General features: G+C 28.4%; 1 protein-coding gene across 1 annotated transcript in view; it reads left to right on the top strand.

The window, feature by feature from the left end:
- The window catches only part of LOC143051531 (uncharacterized), a 335,962-nt gene that overhangs the window by 259,320 nt on the left and 54,127 nt on the right, over positions 1-22,515 (top strand). Inside the window, exons 10-11 of the mRNA XM_076224422.1 lie at positions 20,612-20,704; positions 22,187-22,262. Coding sequence (XP_076080537.1) covers positions 20,612-20,704; positions 22,187-22,262 — 169 coding nt within the window. The remainder of the gene's footprint in view (positions 1-20,611; positions 20,705-22,186; positions 22,263-22,515) is intronic.

Here is a 22,515-nt window from a genome sequence, read left to right as displayed (position 1 = left end):
GTATAAATAAGACTATTCTGCATTGTATACTTTATATTTGTTGTTGGTTTAGGTTTAATGGTCTTTATGTCAAGTATAAATAAGACTATTCTGCATTGTATACTTTATATTTGTTGTTGGTTTAGGTTCACTGTTCTTTATGTCAAGTATAAATAAGACCATTCTGCATTGTATACTTTATATTTGTTGTTGGTTTAGGTTCACTGTTCTTTATGTCAAGTATAAATAAGACCATTCTGCATTGTATACTTTATATTTATTGTTGGTTAAGGTTTACTGTTCTTTATGTCAAGTATAAATAAGACTATTCTGCATTGTATACTTTATATTTGTTGTTGGTTTAGGTTTACTGGTCTTTATGTCAAGTATAAATAAGACTATTCTGCATTGTATACTTTATATTTGTTGTTGGTTTAGGTTTACTGGTCTTTATGTCAAGTATAAATTAGACTATTCTGCATTGTATACTTTATATTTGTTGTTGGTTAAGGTTCCCTGTTCTTTATGTCAAGTATAAATAAGACTATTCTGCATTGTATACTTTATATTTGTTGTTGGTTTAGGTTCACTGGTCTTTATAGCCTGGTGCAGCCAAATATTTCATTAGTCATATTTAATTTATCTTTAATGCATTTGAAAGATCTTTTAAAAAGAAAGAAACTACATTTTATTTCATGGAGATTGGATGTATAGTTTTTGAGGTACGACATTTTGAATGTGTTGAATATGTTATATTTTTAGACCGTTTCTATGATAACTTTAATACAGTAATATGGCACCGAAAACAGTTAAAAAAGCAAAAATCAAATAATGAAAATAACAGAACTTTTTAATGCCTCAACCTTTTGATGTAAAATTTTAAATACATATAAAGAAATATAAGAACCTTAAATGAGTATAAGAATTGAATTTTTTTTTGTGTTGGAAATTGAAAAAAAATCCATAGTTACCATGGTAACGAAACAGAAAAAAATGAAAATAACTGCTTTGAGGGCTTTTTACTTGCAATAGTATCTACATAAGTCAGCTTTTTTATAGGAATTGTTAGTTTATTGATAAAACAAGTTTAGGGGTTCAATTTCTGCTGTTGTTTTCTGATATTTGATTATAAAATTTTCAGTTACCATGGCAACAGAAAGCATTATTTCGTATTTTTCGTGAAAAATTCTTCTCAAATGATAAAAATTCAAAATGTTGAAACTTTTCTGTAACTACAAAAGATGAGGTTTATTTTTATGACAATTTTAGAGTTAAAAATGCTTAAAATATAATAATATATGTATTTTTGTTTCCATAGCAACAGTATAAATTCTGAAATTGTAAAAAAAATTAAAAAAAATATCAAGTTGTTACGACCAAATCTTCATACATCTTTAATGAATCTGAACAGCTTGAATATAAGAAACACTGACTGAGTGACATTTATTGATACAATTATTGTAGTATTGAGTTTACTTATTGTTGAAGGCTGTATCAGTATGCGGATAAATCTCGGTCACTGACTCTGGTAGATGGTGGATGGTTGTCTCATTTGCAAATATATATCATCCTTAATTTTTTTTGGTTTATAATGACTTTTTGAGTTTTTCTTTTCATTTAACATTGTTAAAGTATATTCTCAAAACACATGTACATGTAGTTGGTTAGTATATATTTGTTTTTGTGATTATGCATGTACTGTCAATTGTCACCTTTTTTCAAATATTCTTTTCAATGCAAATTACCTCCAAAAAAAAAATGCATATAAAATCAGAAAATTGAATTACCACATATTTATTAATAATTAATAATAAATAAGACCTGTAAGTAAGAAGAACTTCACAACACTATCAACAAAAAAAAAACCCTTTCACATTTAGTTAGAACTAGAGCAGTAATTTCTATATTTGGTAGTGATTGATAGCAAACATTTTTTTTCCAGCTTCCATGATCGAAGAGAAGAATCATTTGGTCCAATTTCATTATCAAAATCAAAATGAATTACAGTTTTAATAAAAGTAGTTTCCACTGCTGGTGGTGAACACCACTTAAATGTACATGTATTTGTATTTGATCTTTCCATAAAGTTTACAGTTGCAGTTTCTTCTGATAAAATGTCTTCAACCTGACCTATATACCAATCTGAAAGACCTGCGACAGCAATCCACTGATTTACTTTAAAATCTTTATAATTACTAATAAAAGTCATATTTGTATTGATTTTTACATCATGGCTTCTCTTATGTTTTTTAACATGTTTAACCGCTGAAGTTTCTTCCTTTTCATTTTCAAGCTTACGTTTCCTTGTTTTGTTGGAATTATGTAGACCGTTTTTGCTTAAAACTGCGCTTTGTTTTTTTACAACCCTGACATTTTTTAAATTGTCCTTTTCCGACTTTAATAATTCATTTCTTTCTGTTAATGGTCTTAAATGTTCTTCTTTCCTAGGGACATCTAAGTCAATGTCTACACCAATATGTATATTAGAAGAATATTTTTGAATAATTTTGATAAGATTGTTTTTTAACATTTCTACACTAAATGCCTTTCCTTCAGATGAAAATTTGTAAAACACATTATTTCCTTCAAAACTTAAAACACATTTATAATACTTTAACTGAAATTTTAAAGCAACTAATTTCAAATGAGAAGTTTTAAATTTTGATAGAAGTTTCTTTACATCCGCTTCAGTTTTGCACTGTCCATATCTTAATATGTTATCTATTATCTTTTGTTTTTCTGCAATTTTTTTCATTTTCTTTCTTTTGATTTCATCGGCTCTTATTTGTAACATTTCAATTCTTTTTTTTTTTATATCTTTGGATCTTTGTCGCCACTTTTCTATAAATTTTGGCAACAATTTAGATACCTTTTGCATAATATCAGCCTCATTACATTGCGTGTCAAGCCAATCAGAAGTTTTATTATTAACATATAAAACCATTCCTTCAATATGAGCTGTGGTTGCATTAGGTTTGAATCTTTTAATTCTGTCTAACTGACCAAAATTTGATTCATTTGATTGGTTTGTTTTAGGAACAGATTGACTAATCAGCATCAAATCCTCATTGGGATCAGAATGCTTCCCTCCAGTTAAGTGATCGACTAACTGCCTTTTAATAACGCTTAAAATACTGGCCAATATAAGTTCTAAAGCCTGTGTTGTTAAAACATCCAATTCTTCATTATTTTCTTCCACAGCATGTAAAGCAAAGAAACCAAACAAATCTTTTTCGGGAGGGTAATTTTCAAACATTTGATAATTTTCATCAAACATCGGAGAAGAATCTTGTACTAAATTTGAAATACTATCATGTAACTTTTGGTAATATTGTGACATGTCAGTTATAGATACATCATTACAATCAAGAAGTTTCCATAGTGGACGATTGATATGGACATCAACTAAACCAAGAGCTCTAACACCAGCAAGGGCAATTTTGGATTCAATGTCAGCATTCACAGATAGTAACAGATTGTTACCAGTACCATACATTTCAATAAAATCTTGGATATGTGTCAAATGACCATATACTGCTCTTGCATTTTGAAATAAAATGTTAAACCTATTCCCACGGAAAGGTACAAGATAATTTTTTAAACCATTTTCAAATAAATAGGCATTAAATTGCTGTGGCCTACCGGCAGTTTCACAACCATGTATTTGCAATAAGTTACAACACGAGCGTATTAATCTTTGCGCAGCAGACTCACTCCTTGTACCCCAATTACTAAATTGTGACAAAGTTTTCATACCAATTTTTTCTGCTGTACTAATTTCTTCAAATTTTTTCAACGATTTGTTAGAATAATCAGCAAAATTTGTTAGTAAATGTAAATAACAATAAAAATCATGAATATCTAAAATTGATTGCTGACATTCTTCATTTAAAGTTTCCCAGTTTTCTAAAGCTTTGGGTAATAATGATTTACGCCATTCTTCAAATAGCTTAACATACGGTTTGTTTGTTGGACCTCTATCGCTCATAGTATTATGAATAGTTTTTACCATTTTGCTAATGACTTTTGTTAATATTTCAGGATTTTTTTCATTAGTCAATGATACATAAATTTCACCTAATTCGTTAAACAATGCTTTTGTTGCATTTAATTGTGTTGCACTGTTTTCTGTTGCTAAGTCCATCAAACTTGCTGAATATGTTTTTTCTGAAGTTGTTATGTCAAAAGTAAAAAAATGTTCCCCCCACTTGCTTGTGCCATCAAACTGCAACGTGTTTGCAGAGTCCTTGCTTAAAATAGTATCTGCCAATTGAAATTTTGCCATCAAATTAGCTTGCAGAGCCATTCTGTTAGCAAATGTAACTTCTGGCATATCATTCAGTTCTTGACCAGTCATATTTTTTATGACTGATTTAATTACATTGCTGCACATGTTACAGCTTACACCTAATGATATTAATTCCATATATGTTTTTTTCATTTCATCACAAAACTCTCGCGACCCATCTTTTCTCGTTTTAAAAATAGGTATTTTTGTGCATTCTTCAATTATTTCCTGTAGGATGGCATTCGATTCTTGAAGTTCCTTGTTTTCATCGCGCAATTTAGAAATATTTTCATTCTGTTTATTTTCAAAAAGTTCTGGTTTTGACTTAAGATATGATATTCTTTTTTGTAAATTTCTTTTATCCTCTTTTAAGACTAAGATTTCTTTTTCACTTTGTGTTATGCTTTCTTCCATAAAGGAAGATTTTTCTTTTTCATTTGTTAAAGTTTTGTTTATAGTCTCTAATTTAGTGTCTCTTCTCTGAATTTTTTTGTTAATGTTCCTAGTATTATACTTTTGAAGTTTGTTAATAACAGTTTCATATTTTTGTTTCAAGTCTGAAAGTTCTTTGTCTGATATTGTTTTATCTTTTATGATTTTATTTAGTTGATCAGATAATTGCTGATTTTCCTTATATTCTTGTGTAAGTTCTTCTTCAACTTCTTCTTTTTCATGTTGAAGTTGGTAATTTAAATTTTGAATTTGTTGACAGCACTTTATTGTTTTTAATTTCTGTTTCGAACACTTAGGATTTTCACAACCCTCTGCCAAGTTGTCTGTAGAGCTTGCTTTATTAGTACCCATTTTTGGGTATGTATATGTTTCATTCAAAAACTGTTCCGAAAAGCTATAGCCCTTTCTACTCATATCTAAACGATTCTTTAATAAAGATTTAACGGAGTAACGCATGGCATGTTCTGAAAAAGTTTCGCTTTTAAGCCCCACTATATGATGAACCCACTTTGTTAATTCTGTGAAAGTGTAATTATTTGAGCTACGAAACTTTTCAAGTTCATATACAACACCATTCGTGACTTGACCACAAACAAAATTATACAAATTATTTGAAAAAATTCTGAATTTTGAACAATGAATTCCTATGACGGTTGAATCTTCTGACAACAATAGAACTTCTCTTAAAACTTTTTCTTTTAATTCTTCTGTATTTGCTTTATCAAACTTGTTTTCTATCTTCCTTATCAAATCACTTATTTTACTTGGTATCTTTACTCTTGAGTTTACTTTCTTAAGGTAACTTTTCTTGTATATTTTGTTGTTCGTACCGAAGAATATCTCGTAACTGAATCACAAACGCATAATTTATGTCTGAAAAATAAAAAAAAAGTAATCTACATTTTTGTGAAAAAAAATCCCCTACCCCTCTTGCTGGGATATTAAATTGTCTTTAAATTTCATTTTTCTCTCTCGAATATCTTTATCAAGCAGAAATCGTTTTTTTATTTTAAATATCTTATCAGGAAAGCATTATACTTATCTGAAAAACAATGAAAAGGAACCTACATTTATTGAAAAAAAATGCATCCCCCTCTATTGCCTTTTATTTCATTATTATATAAAAATTAGATCACTTTTTTTCTTGAATTTATGCGACAGTGTGGGAAGTTTTTTTTTCGAATAATTATTCAAGTTTCATTACAAATATCTAGTTTATTTTATGTTAGGAAACTATATTTATTTTATATAAGTTCTTCATAATAGGATTGCGTAAAATCGAAAGTGAAACTTGATTTTCGTATTGTTTATCAATAGTTCACGTAGTTCATTCATGTTACCGTTATCCGTAAGTTCTTTATTTTAGCAAAGAAACATTTATCCGTATATTACTGCGCTAAATTACCTATGTTTTCACGTTTACACGCGTCTTCTACTGATTTAAACACGCCATTTATTTGCGCTGCGGCTACAGAAATCGAATTCATTTTTATCTGGAACGTTATCGACTTTCAGAAAATTTTGAAGGTCGTGACCTTTTTTCAACGAAGTAAAGTCAGTATCGCTTTAGTTTCGCATCTTTTGACTAGTTACTGTTTGGAAAGAGCTAGTTTTAAATTTTTTATACGTATAACTTTTATCAATTACTTTTATAAAATTAATATTGAAAATTTTAAACGAAATTGTTTTTTAAATTAAAAATTTTGATACAGCTATAATATCTTCAAGAAAGTTATACGAAAATAAAGCTTAAAATACGCGCTTTCATTTTATGTTAATTTTAAATGTGTAAACAAACGGGCGAAGGTGGCAAATTTAGTCAGAACTCAAGATCGCTCTAAATTTACGCTGTCCAACTATCATACCGCGTATAAATATCGGAAACGTCGCCGAGTTTTAACATTCGGAGGGTAAGTGTTAATGTACAAATGTTGAATAAAAAAACAGATGAAATTAATCTACAAATGATTCTCTTTCGATTGGTATAATTTTCGTACACATATTTAAAGAGGAAAATAACTAAAATAGCGTTTTAAAATCTTAGACATTATGCAAAAATCGTGACGTCTAACTGAACGTTACACTACACATGCACCAGGCTAGTCTTTATGTCAAGTATAAACAAGACCATTCTGCATTGTATACTTTATATTTGTTGTTGGTTAAGGTTCACTGTTCTTTATGTCAAGTATAAATAAGACTATTCTGCATTGTATACTTTATATTTGTTGTTGGTTTAGGTTCACTGGTCTTTATGTCAAGTGTAAATAAGACTATTTTGCATTGTATACTTTATATTTGTTGTTGGTTAGGTTTACTGGTCTTTATGTCAAGTATAAATAAGACCATTCTGCATTGTATACTTTATATTTGTTGTTGGTTTAGGTTCACTGGTCTTTATGTCAAGTATAAATAAGACTATTCTGCATTGTATACTTTATATTTGTTGTTGGTTTAGGTTTACTGGTCTTTATGTCAAGTATAAATAAGACTATTCTGTATTGTATACTTTATATTTGTTGTTGGTTTAGGTTCACTGGTCTTTATGTCAAGTATAAATAAGACTATTCTGCATTGTATACTTTATATTTGTTGTTGGTTTAGGTTCACTGGTCTTTATGTCAAGTATAAATAAGACAATTCTGCATTGTATACTTTATATTTGTTGTTGGTTAAGGTTCACTGGTCTTTATGTCAAGTATAAATAAGACTATTCTGCATTGTATATTTTATATTTGTTGTTGGTTTAGGTTTACTGTACTTTATGTCAAGTATAAATAAGACTATTCTGCATTGTATACTTTATATTTGTTGTTGGTTTAGGTTTACTGTTCTTTATGTCAAGTATAAATAAGACTATTCTGCATTGTATACTTTATATTTGTTGTTGGTTAAGGTTTACTGGTCTTTATGTCAAGTATAAATAAGACTATTCTGCATTGTATACTTTATATTTGTTGTTGGTTTAGGTTTACTGGTCTTTATGTCAAGTATAAATAAGACTATTCTGCATTGTATACTTTATATTTGTTGTTGGTTAAGGTTCACTGGTCTTTATGTCAAGTATAAATCAGACTATTCTGCATTGTATACTTTATATTTGTTGTTGGTTAAGGTTCACTGGTCTTTATGTCAAGTATAAATAAGACTATTCTGCATTGTATACTTTATATTTGTTGTTGGTTTAGGTTCACTGGTCTTTATGTCAAGTATAAATAAGACTATTCTGCATTGTATACTTTATATTTGTTGTTGGTTAAGGTTCACTGTTCTTTATGTCAAGTATAAATAAGACCATTCTGCATTGTATACTTTATATTTGTTGTTGGTTAAGGTTCACTGGTCTTTATGTCAAGTATAAATAAGACTATTCTGCATTGTATACTTTATATTTGTTGTTGGTTAAGGTTCCCTGTTCTTTATGTCAAGTATAAATAAGACTATTCTGCATTGTATACTTTATATTTGTTGTTGGTTTAGGTTCACTGGTCTTTATGTCAAGTATAAATAAGACCATTCTGCATTGTATACTTTATATTTGTTGTTGGTTAAGGTTCACTGGTCTTTATGTCAAGTATAAATAAGACCATTTTGCATTGTATACTTTATATTTGTTGTTGGTTTAGGTTCACTGGTCTTTATGTCAAGTATAAATAAGACCATTCTGCATTGTATACTTTTTATTTGTTGTTGGTTAAGGTTTACTGTTCTTTATGTCAAGTATAAATAAGACTATTGTATACTTTATATTTGTTGTTGGTTAAGGTTGACTGTTCTTTATATCAAGTATAAATAAGACCATTCTGCATTGTATACTTTATATTTGTTGTTGGTTTAGGTTTACTGGTCTTTATGTCAAGTATAAATAAGACCATTCTGCATTGTATACTTTATATTTGTTGTTGGTTAAGGTTCACTGGTCTTTATGTCAAGTATAAATAAGACTATTCTGCATTGTATACTTTATATTTGTTGTTGGTTTAGGTTCACTGGTCTTTATGTCAAGTATAAATAAGACTATTCTGCATTGTATACTTTATATTTGTTGTTGGTTAAGGTTCACTGGTCTTTATGTCAAGTATAAATAAGACTATTCTGCATTGTATACTTTATATTTGTTGTTGGTTTAGGTTTACTGTTCTTTATGTCAAGTATAAATAAGACTATTCTGCATTGTATACTTTATATTTGTTGTTGGTTTAGGTTTACTGGTCTTTATGTCAAGTATAAATAAGACTATTCTGCATTGTATACTTTATATTTGTTGTTGGTTAAGGTTCACTGTTCTTTATGTCAAGTATAAATAAGACTATTCTGCATTGTATACTTTCTATTTGTTGTTGGTTAAGGTTGACTGTTCTTTATGTCAAGTATAAATAAGACTATTCTGCATTGTATACTTTATATTTGTTGTTGGTTTAGGTTCACTGTTCTTCATGTCAAGTATAAATAAGACTATTCTGCATTGTATACTTTATATTTGTTGTTGGTTTAGGTTTACTGGTCTTTATGTCAAGTATAAATAAGACTATTCTGCATTGTATACTTTATATTTGTTGTTGGTTTAGGTTTACTGGTCTTTATGTCAAGTATAAATAAGACTATTCTGCATTGTATACTTTATATGTGTTGTTGGTTTAGGTTTTCTGGTCTTTATGTCAAGTATAAATAAGACTATTCTGCATTGTATACTTTATATTTGTTGTTGGTTAAGGTTCCCTGTTCTTTATGTCAAGTATAAATAAGACTATTCTGCATTGTATACTTTATATTTGTTGTTGGTTAAGGTTTACTGGTCTTTATGTCAAGTATAAATAAGACTATTCTGCATTGTATACTTTATATTTGTTGTTGGTTTAGGTTTACTGTTCTTTATGTCAAGTATAAATAAGACTATTCTGCATTGTATACTTTATATTTGTTGTTGGTTAAGGTTTACTGTTCTTTATGTCAAGTATAAATAAGACTATACTGCATTGTATACTTTATATTTGTTGTTGGTTAAGGTTTACTGTTCTTTATGTCAAGTATAAATAAGACTATTCTGCATTGTATACTTTATATTTGTTGTTGGTTAAGGTTTACTGTTCTTTATGTCAAGTATAAATCAGACTATTCTGCATTGTATACTTTATATTTGTTGTTGGTTAAGGTTTACTGTTCTTTATGTCAAGTATAAATAAGACTATTCTGCATTGTATACTTTATATTTGTTGTTGGTTAAGGTTGACTGTTCCTTATTTCAAGTATAAATAAGACTATTCTGCATTGTATACTTTATATTTGTTGTTGGTTAAGGTTTACTGTTCCTTATGTCAAGTATAAATAAGACTATTCTGCATTGTATACTTTATATTTGTTGTTGGTTTAGGTTGACTGTTCCTTTTTTCAAGTATAAATAAGACTATTCTGCATTGTATACTTTATATTTGTTGTTGGTTTAGGTTTACTGGTCTTTATGTCAAGTATAAATAAGACTATTCTGCATTGTATACTTTATATTTGTTGTTGGTTTAGGTTCACTGGTCTTTATGTCAAGTATAAATAAGACTATTCTGCATTGTATACTTTATATTTGTTGTTGGTTAAGGTTTACTGTTCTTTATGTCAAGTATAAATAAGACTATTCTGCATTGTATACTTTATATTTGTTGTTGGTTTAGGTTCACTGGTTTTTATGTCAAGTATAAATAAGACTATTCTGCATTGTATACTTTATATTTGTTGTTGGTTAAGGTTTACTGTTCTTTATGTCAAGTATAAATAAGACTATTCTGCATTGTATACTTTATATTTGTTGTTGGTTTAGGTTCACTGTTCTTTATGTCAAGTATAAATAAGACTATTCTGCATTGTATACTTTATATTTGTTGTTGGTTTAGGTTTACTGTTCTTTATGTCAAGTATAAATAAGACTATTCTGCATTGTATACTTTATATTTGTTGTTGGTTTAGGTTTACTGGTCTTTATGTCAAGTATAAATAAGACTATTCTGCATTGTATACTTTATATTTGTTGTTGGTTTAGGTTCACTGTTCTTTATGTCAAGTATAAATAAGACTATTCTGCATTGTATACTTTATATTTGTTGCTGGTTAAAGTTCCCTGTTCTTTACGTCAAGTATAAATAAGACTTTTCTGCATTGTATACTTTATATTTGTTGTTGGTTAAGGTTCACTGGTCTTTATGTCAAGTATAAATAAGACTATTCTGCATTGTATACTTTATATTTGTTGTTGGTTTAGGTTTACTGGTCTTTATGTCAAGTATAAATAAGACTATTCTGCATTGTATACTTTATATTTGTTGTTGGTTAAGGTTCACTGTTCTTTATGTCAAGTATAAATAAGACTATTCTGCATTGTATACTTTCTATTTGTTGTTGGTTAAGGTTGACTGTTCTTTATGTCAAGTATAAATAAGACTATTCTGCATTGTATACTTTATATTTGTTGTTGGTTTAGGTTCACTGTTCTTCATGTCAAGTATAAATAAGACTATTCTGCATTGTATACTTTATATTTGTTGTTGGTTTAGGTTTACTGGTCTTTATGTCAAGTATAAATAAGACTATTCTGCATTGTATACTTTATATTTGTTGTTGGTTTAGGTTTACTGGTCTTTATGTCAAGTATAAATAAGACTATTCTGCATTGTATACTTTATATGTGTTGTTGGTTTAGGTTTTCTGGTCTTTATGTCAAGTATAAATAAGACTATTCTGCATTGTATACTTTATATTTGTTGTTGGTTAAGGTTCCCTGTTCTTTATGTCAAGTATAAATAAGACTATTCTGCATTGTATACTTTATATTTGTTGTTGGTTAAGGTTTACTGGTCTTTATGTCAAGTATAAATAAGACTATTCTGCATTGTATACTTTATATTTGTTGTTGGTTTAGGTTTACTGTTCTTTATGTCAAGTATAAATAAGACTATTCTGCATTGTATACTTTATATTTGTTGTTGGTTAAGGTTTACTGTTCTTTATGTCAAGTATAAATAAGACTATACTGCATTGTATACTTTATATTTGTTGTTGGTTAAGGTTTACTGTTCTTTATGTCAAGTATAAATAAGACTATTCTGCATTGTATACTTTATATTTGTTGTTGGTTAAGGTTTACTGTTCTTTATGTCAAGTATAAATAAGACTATTCTGCATTGTATACTTTATATTTGTTGTTGGTTAAGGTTTACTGTTCTTTATGTCAAGTATAAATAAGACTATTCTGCATTGTATACTTTATATTTGTTGTTGGTTAAGGTTGACTGTTCCTTATTTCAAGTATAAATAAGACTATTCTGCATTGTATACTTTATATTTGTTGTTGGTTAAGGTTTACTGTTCCTTATGTCAAGTATAAATAAGACTATTCTGCATTGTATACTTTATATTTGTTGTTGGTTTAGGTTGACTGTTCCTTTTTTCAAGTATAAATAAGACTATTCTGCATTGTATACTTTATATTTGTTGTTGGTTTAGGTTTACTGGTCTTTATGTCAAGTATAAATAAGACTATTCTGCATTGTATACTTTATATTTGTTGTTGGTTTAGGTTCACTGGTCTTTATGTCAAGTATAAATAAGACTATTCTGCATTGTATACTTTATATTTGTTGTTGGTTAAGGTTTACTGTTCTTTATGTCAAGTATAAATAAGACTATTCTGCATTGTATACTTTATATTTGTTGTTGGTTTAGGTTCACTGGTTTTTATGTCAAGTATAAATAAGACTATTCTGCATTGTATACTTTATATTTGTTGTTGGTTAAGGTTTACTGTTCTTTATGTCAAGTATAAATAAGACTATTCTGCATTGTATACTTTATATTTGTTGTTGGTTTAGGTTCACTGTTCTTTATGTCAAGTATAAATAAGACTATTCTGCATTGTATACTTTATATTTGTTGTTGGTTTAGGTTTACTGTTCTTTATGTCAAGTATAAATAAGACTATTCTGCATTGTATACTTTATATTTGTTGTTGGTTTAGGTTTACTGGTCTTTATGTCAAGTATAAATAAGACTATTCTGCATTGTATACTTTATATTTGTTGTTGGTTTAGGTTCACTGTTCTTTATGTCAAGTATAAATAAGACTATTCTGCATTGTATACTTTATATTTGTTGCTGGTTAAAGTTCCCTGTTCTTTACGTCAAGTATAAATAAGACTTTTCTGCATTGTATACTTTATATTTGTTGTTGGTTAAGGTTCACTGGTCTTTATGTCAAGTATAAATAAGACTATTCTGCATTGTATACTTTATATTTGTTGTTGGTTTAGGTTTACTGTTCTTTATGTCAAGTATAAATAAGACTATTCTGCATTGTATACTTTATATTTGTTGTTGGTTTAGGTTCACTGTTCTTTATGTCAAGTATAAATAAGACTATTCTGCATTGTATACTTTATATTTGTTGTTGGTTTAGGTTTACTGTTCTTTATGTCAAGTATAAATAAGACTATTCTGCATTGTATACTTTATATTTGTTGGTGGTTAAGGTTTACTGTTCTTTATGTCAAGTTTAAATAAGACTATTCTGCATTATATACTTTATATTTGTTGTTGGTTTAGGTTTACTGGTCTTTATGTCAAGTATAAATAAGACTATTCTGCATTGTATACTTTATATTTGTTGTTGGTTAAGGTTTACTGTTCTATATGTCAAGTATAAATAAGACTATTCTGCATTGTATACTTTATATTTGTTGTTGGTTTAGGTTTACTGTTCTTTATGTCAAGTATAAATAAGACTATTCTGCATTGTATACTTTATATTTGTTGTTGGTTAAGGTTTACTGTTCTTTATGTCAAGTATAAATAAGACTATTCTGCATTGTATACTTTATATTTGTTGTTGGTTTAGGTTTACTGGTCTTTATGTCAAGTATAAATAAGACTATTCTGCATTGTATACTTTATATTTGTTGTTGGTTAAGGTTTACTGTTCTTTATGTCAAGTATAAATAAGACTATTCTGCATTGTATACTTTATATTTGTTGTTGGTTTAGGTTTACTGGTCTTTATGTCAAGTATAAATAAGTCTATTCTGCATTGTATACTTTATATTTGTTGTTGGTTTAGGTTTACTGTTCTTTATGTCAAGTATAAATAAGACTATTCTGCATTGTATACTTTATATTTGTTGTTGGTTAAGGTTTACTGTTCTTTATGTCAAGTATAAATAAGACTATTCTGCATTGTATACTTTATATTTGTTGTTGGTTAAGGTTCACTGTTCTTTATGTCAAGTATAAATAAGACCATTCTGCATTGTATACTTTATATTTGTTGTTGGTTTATGTTTACTGTTCTTTATGTCAAGTATAAATAAGACTATTCTGCATTGTATACTTTATATTTGTTGTTGGTTTAGGTTCACTGTTCTTTATCTCAAGTATAAATAAGACCATTCTGCATTGTATACTTTATATTTGTTGTTGGTTTATGTTTACTGTTCTTTATGTCAAGTATAAATAAGACTATTCTGCATTGTATACTTTATATTTGTTGTTGGTTAAGGTTCCCTGTTCTTTATGTCAAGTATAAATAAGACTATTCTGCATTGTATACTTTATATTTGTTGTTGGTTTAGGTTTACTGGTCTTTATGTCAAGTATAAATAAGACTATTCTGCATTGTATACTTTATATTTGTTGTTGGTTTAGGTTTACTGTTCTTTATGTCAAGTATAAATAAGACTATTCTGCATTGTATACTTTATATTTGTTGTTGGTTTAGGTTCACTGGTCTTTATGTCAAGTATAAATAAGACTATTCTGCATTGTATACTTTATATTTGTTGTTGGTTAAGGTTCACTGTTCTTTATGTCAAGTATAAATAAGACTATTCTGCATTGTATACTTTATATTTGTTGTTGGTTTAGGTTCACTGTTCTTTATGTCAAGTATAAATAAGACCATTCTGCATTGTATACTTTATATTTGTTGTTGGTTTATGTTTACTGTTCTTTATGTCAAGTATAAATAAGACTATTCTGCATTGTATACTTTATATTTGTTGTTGGTTTAGGTTCACTGTTCTTTATGTCAAGTATAAATAAGACCATTCTGCATTGTATACTTTATATTTGTTGTTGGTTTATGTTTACTGTTCTTTATGTCAAGTATAAATAAGACTATTCTGCATTGTATACTTTATATTTGTTGTTGGTTAAGGTTCCCTGTTCTTTATGTCAAGTATAAATAAGACTATTCTGCATTGTATACTTTATATTTGTTGTTGGTTTAGGTTTACTGGTCTTTATGTCAAGTATAAATAAGACTATTCTGCATTGTATACTTTATATTTGTTGTTGGTTTAGGTTTACTGTTCTTTATGTCAAGTATAAATAAGACTATTCTGCATTGTATACTTTATATTTGTTGTTGGTTTAGGTTCACTGGTCTTTATGTCAAGTATAAATAAGACTATTCTGCATTGTATACTTTATATTTGTTGTTGGTTAAGGTTCACTGTTCTTTATGTCAAGTATAAATAAGACTATTCTGCATTGTATACTTTATATTTGTTGTTGGTTAAGGTTTACTGTTCTTTATGTCAAGTATAAATAAGACTATTCTGCATTATATACTTTATATTTGTTGTTGGTTTAGGTTCACTGTTCTTTATGTCAAGTATAAATAAGACTATTCTGCATTGTATACTTTATATTTGTTGTTGGTTTAGGTTTACTGTTCTTTATGTCAAGTATAAATAAGACTATTCTGCATTGTATACTTTATATTTGTTGTTGGTTAAGGTTTACTGTTCTTTATGTCAAGTATAAAGAAGACTATTCTGCATTGTATACTTTATATTTGTTGTTGGTTTAGGTTCACTGTTCTTTATGTCAAGTATAAATCAGACTATTCTGCATTGTATACTTTATATTTGTTGTTGGTTAAGGTTCACTGGTCTTTATGTCAAGTATAAATAAGACTATTCTGCATTGTATACTTTATATTTGTTGTTGGTTAAGGTTTGCTGGTCTTTATGTCAAGTATAAATAAGACTATTCTGCATTGTATACTTTATTTATTTGTTGTTGGTTAAGGTTTACTGTTCTTTATGTCAAGTATAAATAAGACTATTCTGCATTGTATACTTTATATTTGTTGTTGGTTAAGGTTTACTGGTCTTTATGTCAAGTATAAATAAGACTATTCTGCATTGTATACTTTATATTTGTTGTTGGTTAAGGTTTACTGTTCTTTATGTCAAGTATAAATAAGACTATTCTGCATTGTATACTTTATATTTGTTGTTGGTTAAGGTTCACTGTTCTTTATGTCAAGTATAAATAAGACTATTCTGCATTGTATACTTTATATTTGTTGTTGGTTGAGGTTCACTGTTCTTTATGTCAAGTATAAATAAGACTATTCTGCATTGTATACTTTATATTTGTTGTTGGATAAGGTTCACTGTTCTTTATGTCAAGTATAAATAAGACTATTCTGCATTGTATACTTTATATTTGTTGTTGGTTAAGGTTCACTGGTCTTTATGTCAAGTATAAATAAGACTATTCTGCATTGTATACTTTATATTTGTTGTTGGTTAAGGTTCACTGTTCTTTATGTCAAGTATAAATAAGACTATTCTGCATTGTATACTTTATATTTGTTGTTGGTTAAGGTTCACTGTTCTTTATGTCAAGTATAAATAAGACTATTCTGCATTGTATACTTTATATTTGTTGTTGGTTAAGGTTCACTGGTCTGTATGTCAAGTATAAATAAGACCATTCTGCATTGTATACTTTATATTTGTTGTTGGTTTAGGTTGACTGGTCTTTATGTCAAGTATAAATAAGACTATTCTGCATTGTATACTTTATATTTGTTGTTGGTTAAGGTTCACTGGTCTTTATGTCAAGTAGAAATAAGACTATTCTGCATTGTATACTTTATATTTGTTGTTGGTTAAGGTTCACTGTTCTTTATGTCAAGTATAAATAAGAATATTCTGCATTGTATACTTTATATTTGTTGTTGGTTTAGGTTCACTGTTCTTTACGTCAAGTATAAATAAGACTATTCTGCATTGTATACTTTATATTTGTTGTTGGTTTAGGTTTACTGTTCTTTGTGTCAAGTATAAATAAGACTATTCTGCATTGTATACTTTATATTTGTTGTTGGTTTAGGTTCACTGGTCTTTATGTCAAGTATAAATAAGACTATTCTGCATTGTATACTTTATATTTGTTGTTGGTTAAGGTTCACTGGTCTTTATGTCAAGTATTAATAAGACTATTCTGCATTGTATACTTTATATTTGTTGTTGGTTTAGGTTTACTGTTTTTTATGTCAAGTATAAATAAGACTATTCTGCATTGTATACTTTATATTTGTTGTTGGTTTAGGTTCACTGTTCTTTATGTCAAGTATAAATAAGACTATTCTGCATTGTATACTTTATATTTGTTGTTGGTTAAGGTTTACTGGTCTTTATGTCAAGTATAAATAAGACTATTCTGCATTGTATACTTTATTTTTGTTGTTGGTTAAGATTCACTGGTCTTTATGTCAAGTATAAATAAGACTATTCTGCATTGTATACTTTATATTTGTTGTTGGTTTAGGTTCACTGGTCTTTATGTCAAGTATAAATAAGACTATTCTGCATTGTATACTTTATATTTGTTGTTGGTTAAGGTTCACTGGTCTTTATGTCAAGTATAAATAAGACTATTCTGCATTGTATACTTTATTTTTGTTGTTGGTTAAGATTCACTGGTCTTTATGTCAAGTATAAATAAGACTATTCTGCATTGTATACTTTATATTTGTTGTTGGTTAAGGTTTACTGTTCTTTATGTCAAGTATAAATAAGACTATTCTGCATTGTATACTTTATATTTGTTTTTGGTTAAGGTTCACTGTTCTTTATGTCAAGTATAAATAAGACTATTCTGCATTGTATACTTTATATTTGTTGTTGGTTAAGGTTCACTGTTCTTTATGTCAAGTATAAATAAGACTATTCTGCATTGTATACTTTATATTTGTTGTTGGTTAAGGTTTACTGTTCTTTATGTCAAGTATAAATAAGACTATTCTGCATTGTATACTTTATATTTGTTGGTGGTTTAGGTTCACTGTTCTTTATGTCAAGTATAAATAAGACTATTCTGCATTGTATACTTTATATTTGTTGTTGGTTTAGGTTCACTGTTCTTTACGTCAAGTATAAATAAGACTATTCTGCATTGTATACTTTATATTTGTTGTTGGTTTAGGTTTACTGTTCTTTATGTCAAGTATAAATAAGACTATTCTGCATTGTATACTTTATATTTGTTGTTGGTTTAGGTTTACTGTTCTTTATGTCAAGTATAAATAAGACTATTCTGCATTGTATACTTTATATTTGTTGTTGGTTTAGTTCACTGTTCTTTATGTCAAGTATAAATAAGACTATTCTGCATTGTATACTTTATATTTGTTGTTGGTTAAGGTTTACTGTTCTTTATGTCAAGTATAAATAAGACTATTCTGCATTGTATACTTTATATTTGTTGTTGGTTTAGGTTCACTGTTCTTTACGTCAAGTATAAATAAGACTATTCTGCATTGTATACTTTATATTTGTTGTTGGTTTAGGTTTACTGTTCTTTATGTCAAGTATAAATAAGACTATTCTGCATTGTATACTTTATATTTGTTGTTGGTTTAGGTTCACTGTTCTTTACGTCAAGTATAAATAAGACTATTCTGCATTGTATACTTTATATTTGTTGTTGGTTTAGGTTTACTGTTCTTTATGTCAAGTATAAATAAGACTATTCTGCATTGTATACTTTATATTTGTTGTTGGTTTAGGTTTACTGGTCTTTATGTCAAGTATAAATAAGACTATTCTGCATTGTATACTTTATATTTGTTGTTGGTTAAGGTTCCCTGTTCTTTATGTCAAGTATAAATAAGAGTATTCTGCATTGTATACTTTATATTTGTTGTTGGTTAAGGTTCACTGGTCTTTATGTCAAGTATAAATAAGACTATTCTGCATTGTATACTTTATATTTGTTGTTGGTTTAGGTTTACTGTTTTTTATGTTAAGTATAAATAAGACTATTCTGCATTGTATACTTTATATTTGTTGTTGGTTAAGGTTCACTGGTCTTTATGTCAAGTATAAATAAGACTATTCTGCATTGTATACTTTATATTTGTTGTTGGTTTATGTTTACTGTTCTTTATGTCAAGTATAAATAAGACTATTCTGCATTGTATACTTTATATTTGTTGTTGGTTAAGGTTCCCTGTTCTTTATGTCAAGTATAAATAAGAGTATTCTGCATTGTATACTTTATATTTGTTGTTGGTTAAGGTTCACTGTTCTTTATGTCAAGTACAAATAAGACTATTCTGCATTGTTTACTTTATATTTGTTGTTGGTTTAGGTTCACTGGTCTTTATGTCAAGTATAAATAAGACCATTCTGCATTGTAAACTTTATATTTGTTGTTGGTTAAGGTTCCCTGTTCTTTATGTCAAGTATAAATAAGACTATTCTGCATTGTATACTTTATATTTGTTGTTGGTTAAGGTTCACTGGTCTTTATGTCAAGTATAAATAAGACTATTCTGCATTGTATACTTTATATTTGTTGTTGGTTAAGGTTCACTGGTCTTTATGTCAAGTATAAATCAGACTATTCTGCATTGTATACTTTATATTTGTTGTTGGTTTAGGTTTACTGTTCTTTATGTCAAGTATAAATAAGACTATTCTGCATTGTATACTTTATATTTGTTGTTGGTTTAGGTTCACTGTACTTTATGTCAAGTATAAATAAGACTATTCTGCATTGTATACTTTATATTTGTTGTTGGTTTAGGTTCACTGTTCTTTATGTCAAGTATAATTAAGACTATTCTGCATTGTATACTTTATATTTGTTGTTGGTTTAGGTTCACTGGTCTTTATGTCAAGTATAAATAAGACTATTCTGCATTGTATACTTTATATTTGTTGTTGGTTAGGTTTACTGGTCTTTATGTCAAGTATAAATAAGACTATTCTGCATTGTATACTTTATATTTGTTGTTGGTTAGGTTTACTGGTCTTTATGTCAAGTATAAATAAGACTATTCTGCATTGTTTACTTTATATTTGTTGTTGGTTTAGGTTCACTGTTCTTTATGTCAAGTACAAATAAGACTATTTTGCATTGTATACTTTATATTTGTTGTTGGTTAGGTTTACTGGTCTTTATGTCAAGTATAAATAAGACTATTCTGCATTGTATACTTTATATTTGTTGTTGGTTTAGGTTCACTGGTCTTTATGTCAAGTATAAATAAGACTATTCTGCATTGTATACTTTATATTTGTTGTTGGTTAAGGTTCACTGTTCTTTATGTCAAGTATAAATAAGACTATTCTGCATTGTTTACTTTATATTTGTTGTTGGTTTAGGTTCACTGGTCTTTATGTCAAGTATAAATAAGACCATTCTGCATTGTATACTTTATATTTGTTGTTGGTTAAGGTTCACTGTTCTTTATGTCAAGTATAAATAAGACTATTTTGCATTGTATACTTTATATCTGTTGTTGGTTTAGGTTAACTGGTCTTTATGTCAAGTATAAATAAGACCATTCTGCATTGTATACTTTATATTTGTTGTTGGTTAAGGTTCATTGTATAGATAAAACTGATCCTATTACTTTATTATTTATTGCATTATACATGTTATATAGGTAACATTAATGCAACAACTACCTATTATTTATCGTTTTACATTGTACATGTTGTATAGGTAAAATTTATTCAACAGTTACCTATTACTTAATGTTTTACAGTTTTTTGAAATAAAAGATATATATATGTATAATTAATGAAAGATTATTTGATTGTATTTCAGGGTAAGACTCCTTATGATCTGGCAGTAAAAATAGGAAAATATGATACTGAAGAGGAAAAAAGGAAGAAGGAAGAAGTGATGAACTTTCTTAAGGTAAATACTCTTGTCTTACTTTGAAAGATATTTACAGATTATGAGAGACAAAACAGACTTGGTACAAAGAAATTACAATTAAACAGTTGCCTGTAGTTTTCAATGTCATTGTAGTAATTTTTGTCAGTTAACAATGTAAGTTGACAATTCCAAGCTTGTTGCCTAATATACATGTTGGCATTTGTGAAAGACAAATGTTTAAAATCTGTGTTCTCATCTGTTGGATGTCTCTTATTTTTAGCTCACCTGGCCCAAAGGGCAAAGTGATGAATCATCATTTGGGTATCTAGTTTTAAAAATGTGTGGCGTGACCCTGCCAAACCAAGATGGCCGCCATGGCTAAAAATAGAACATAGGGGTAAAATGTAGATTTTGGCTTATTACTCTAAAACCAAAGCATTTAGAGCAAATCTGACATGGGGTAAAATAATCTATTAGGTCAAGATCTATCTTACCTGAAATTTTCAGACAAAACAGACAACCTGTTGTTGGGTTGCTGCCCCAGAATTAGTAATTTTAAGGACATTTTGCAGTTTTTGGTTATTATCTTGAATATTATAATAGCTAGCGGTAAACTGTAAACAGCAACCAAGTTTCTTGTGAAGAAAAAAAACATTTTAAAACAACAAACACTGGACATGCTGAAAACCAACATCAAATGAACAGGCATTTTCAGATAAAAAACTTTTTAACCAAAACTGAAACTTTAACATAGTGTCATTATCCAATTTATGACATAAAATATGGTATAATTATTAAATACTGGAACACTTATAAACAAGGAATGTCATTATGACTAGAACTGTTTTAAAGAAATATATTCAGACATGTATGGTTCTTGACTAGAATGTTTTCATGAGTAGAGTATTTTCATCAGAAAAATGTATATATTATAGATTTATAAGACAATTATTAAAGAGTGTATTTTTAATTAAAAAAAAATAACCATTGAATCTTCCTCAATTGAACAAAAGGCAACTTGAAAAAAAAGTATTAAGACATCCGACTGTTTTCATATTTCTAACAATATTTAATTGTATGTGATAAGGTTATATTTATCCTAAAGGAGCATGGCATACTAAACTCCAAATTGTACACAAGAAACTAAAAGTTAAAATAATACAAGACTAACAAAGGCCAGAGGCTCCTGACTTGGGACAGGCGCAAAAATGCGGCGGGGTTAAACATGTCTGTGAGATCTCAACCCTCCCCTATACCTCTAGCCAATGCAGAAAGGTAAACGCATAACAATACGCATTAAAATTCAGTTCAAGAGAAGTTCGAGTCTGATGTCAGAAGATGTAACCAAAGAAAGCTGCTCAACACCTAGCCCTCAACTATTTTGCTTAAAACAGCTAGCCCTCAAATGTCCTCCACATAGCCCTCAACTGGCCCTCAACCTTTTTTTCTGTAGGGGTATTAAACTATTTGACAAGTTTTCACATGGGACATGATAGTCTATAGCATATTTTTCTTTTGTAGACTGTCATGTCAAAGACATCCCCGGAAGTAACTCCTGACACCCATTCACAGGAACCTGCAGCGCCAGTAGTTGGAGGTAATCATCTAATGTTAATTATTCAGATACCGGCTGAAATGATTTATAATTATTTGTTTCTAATATACGGATGTTTGTTGTCCCAAGTACATCCATACTTTTCTGAGAGTATTGCCACAGTGGAATATAGCTGATCTGCCTAAGACAAGGAAATGGATGTTTTATGTTCTGCCTACAATAGTAGAGGGTCATGATGTTTTCTGGTTTGTGCGTCTGTCCCAGTATCAAGTAAACGTTTTGAAATAAACATGTA

Source organism: Mytilus galloprovincialis, chromosome 11, assembly GCF_965363235.1.
Source record: "Mytilus galloprovincialis chromosome 11, xbMytGall1.hap1.1, whole genome shotgun sequence".
NCBI lineage: Eukaryota > Metazoa > Mollusca > Bivalvia > Mytilida > Mytilidae > Mytilus > Mytilus galloprovincialis.
The sequence above is the reverse complement of the archived record's forward strand: the minus strand, read 5'-3'. Positions and strand labels throughout refer to the sequence as shown.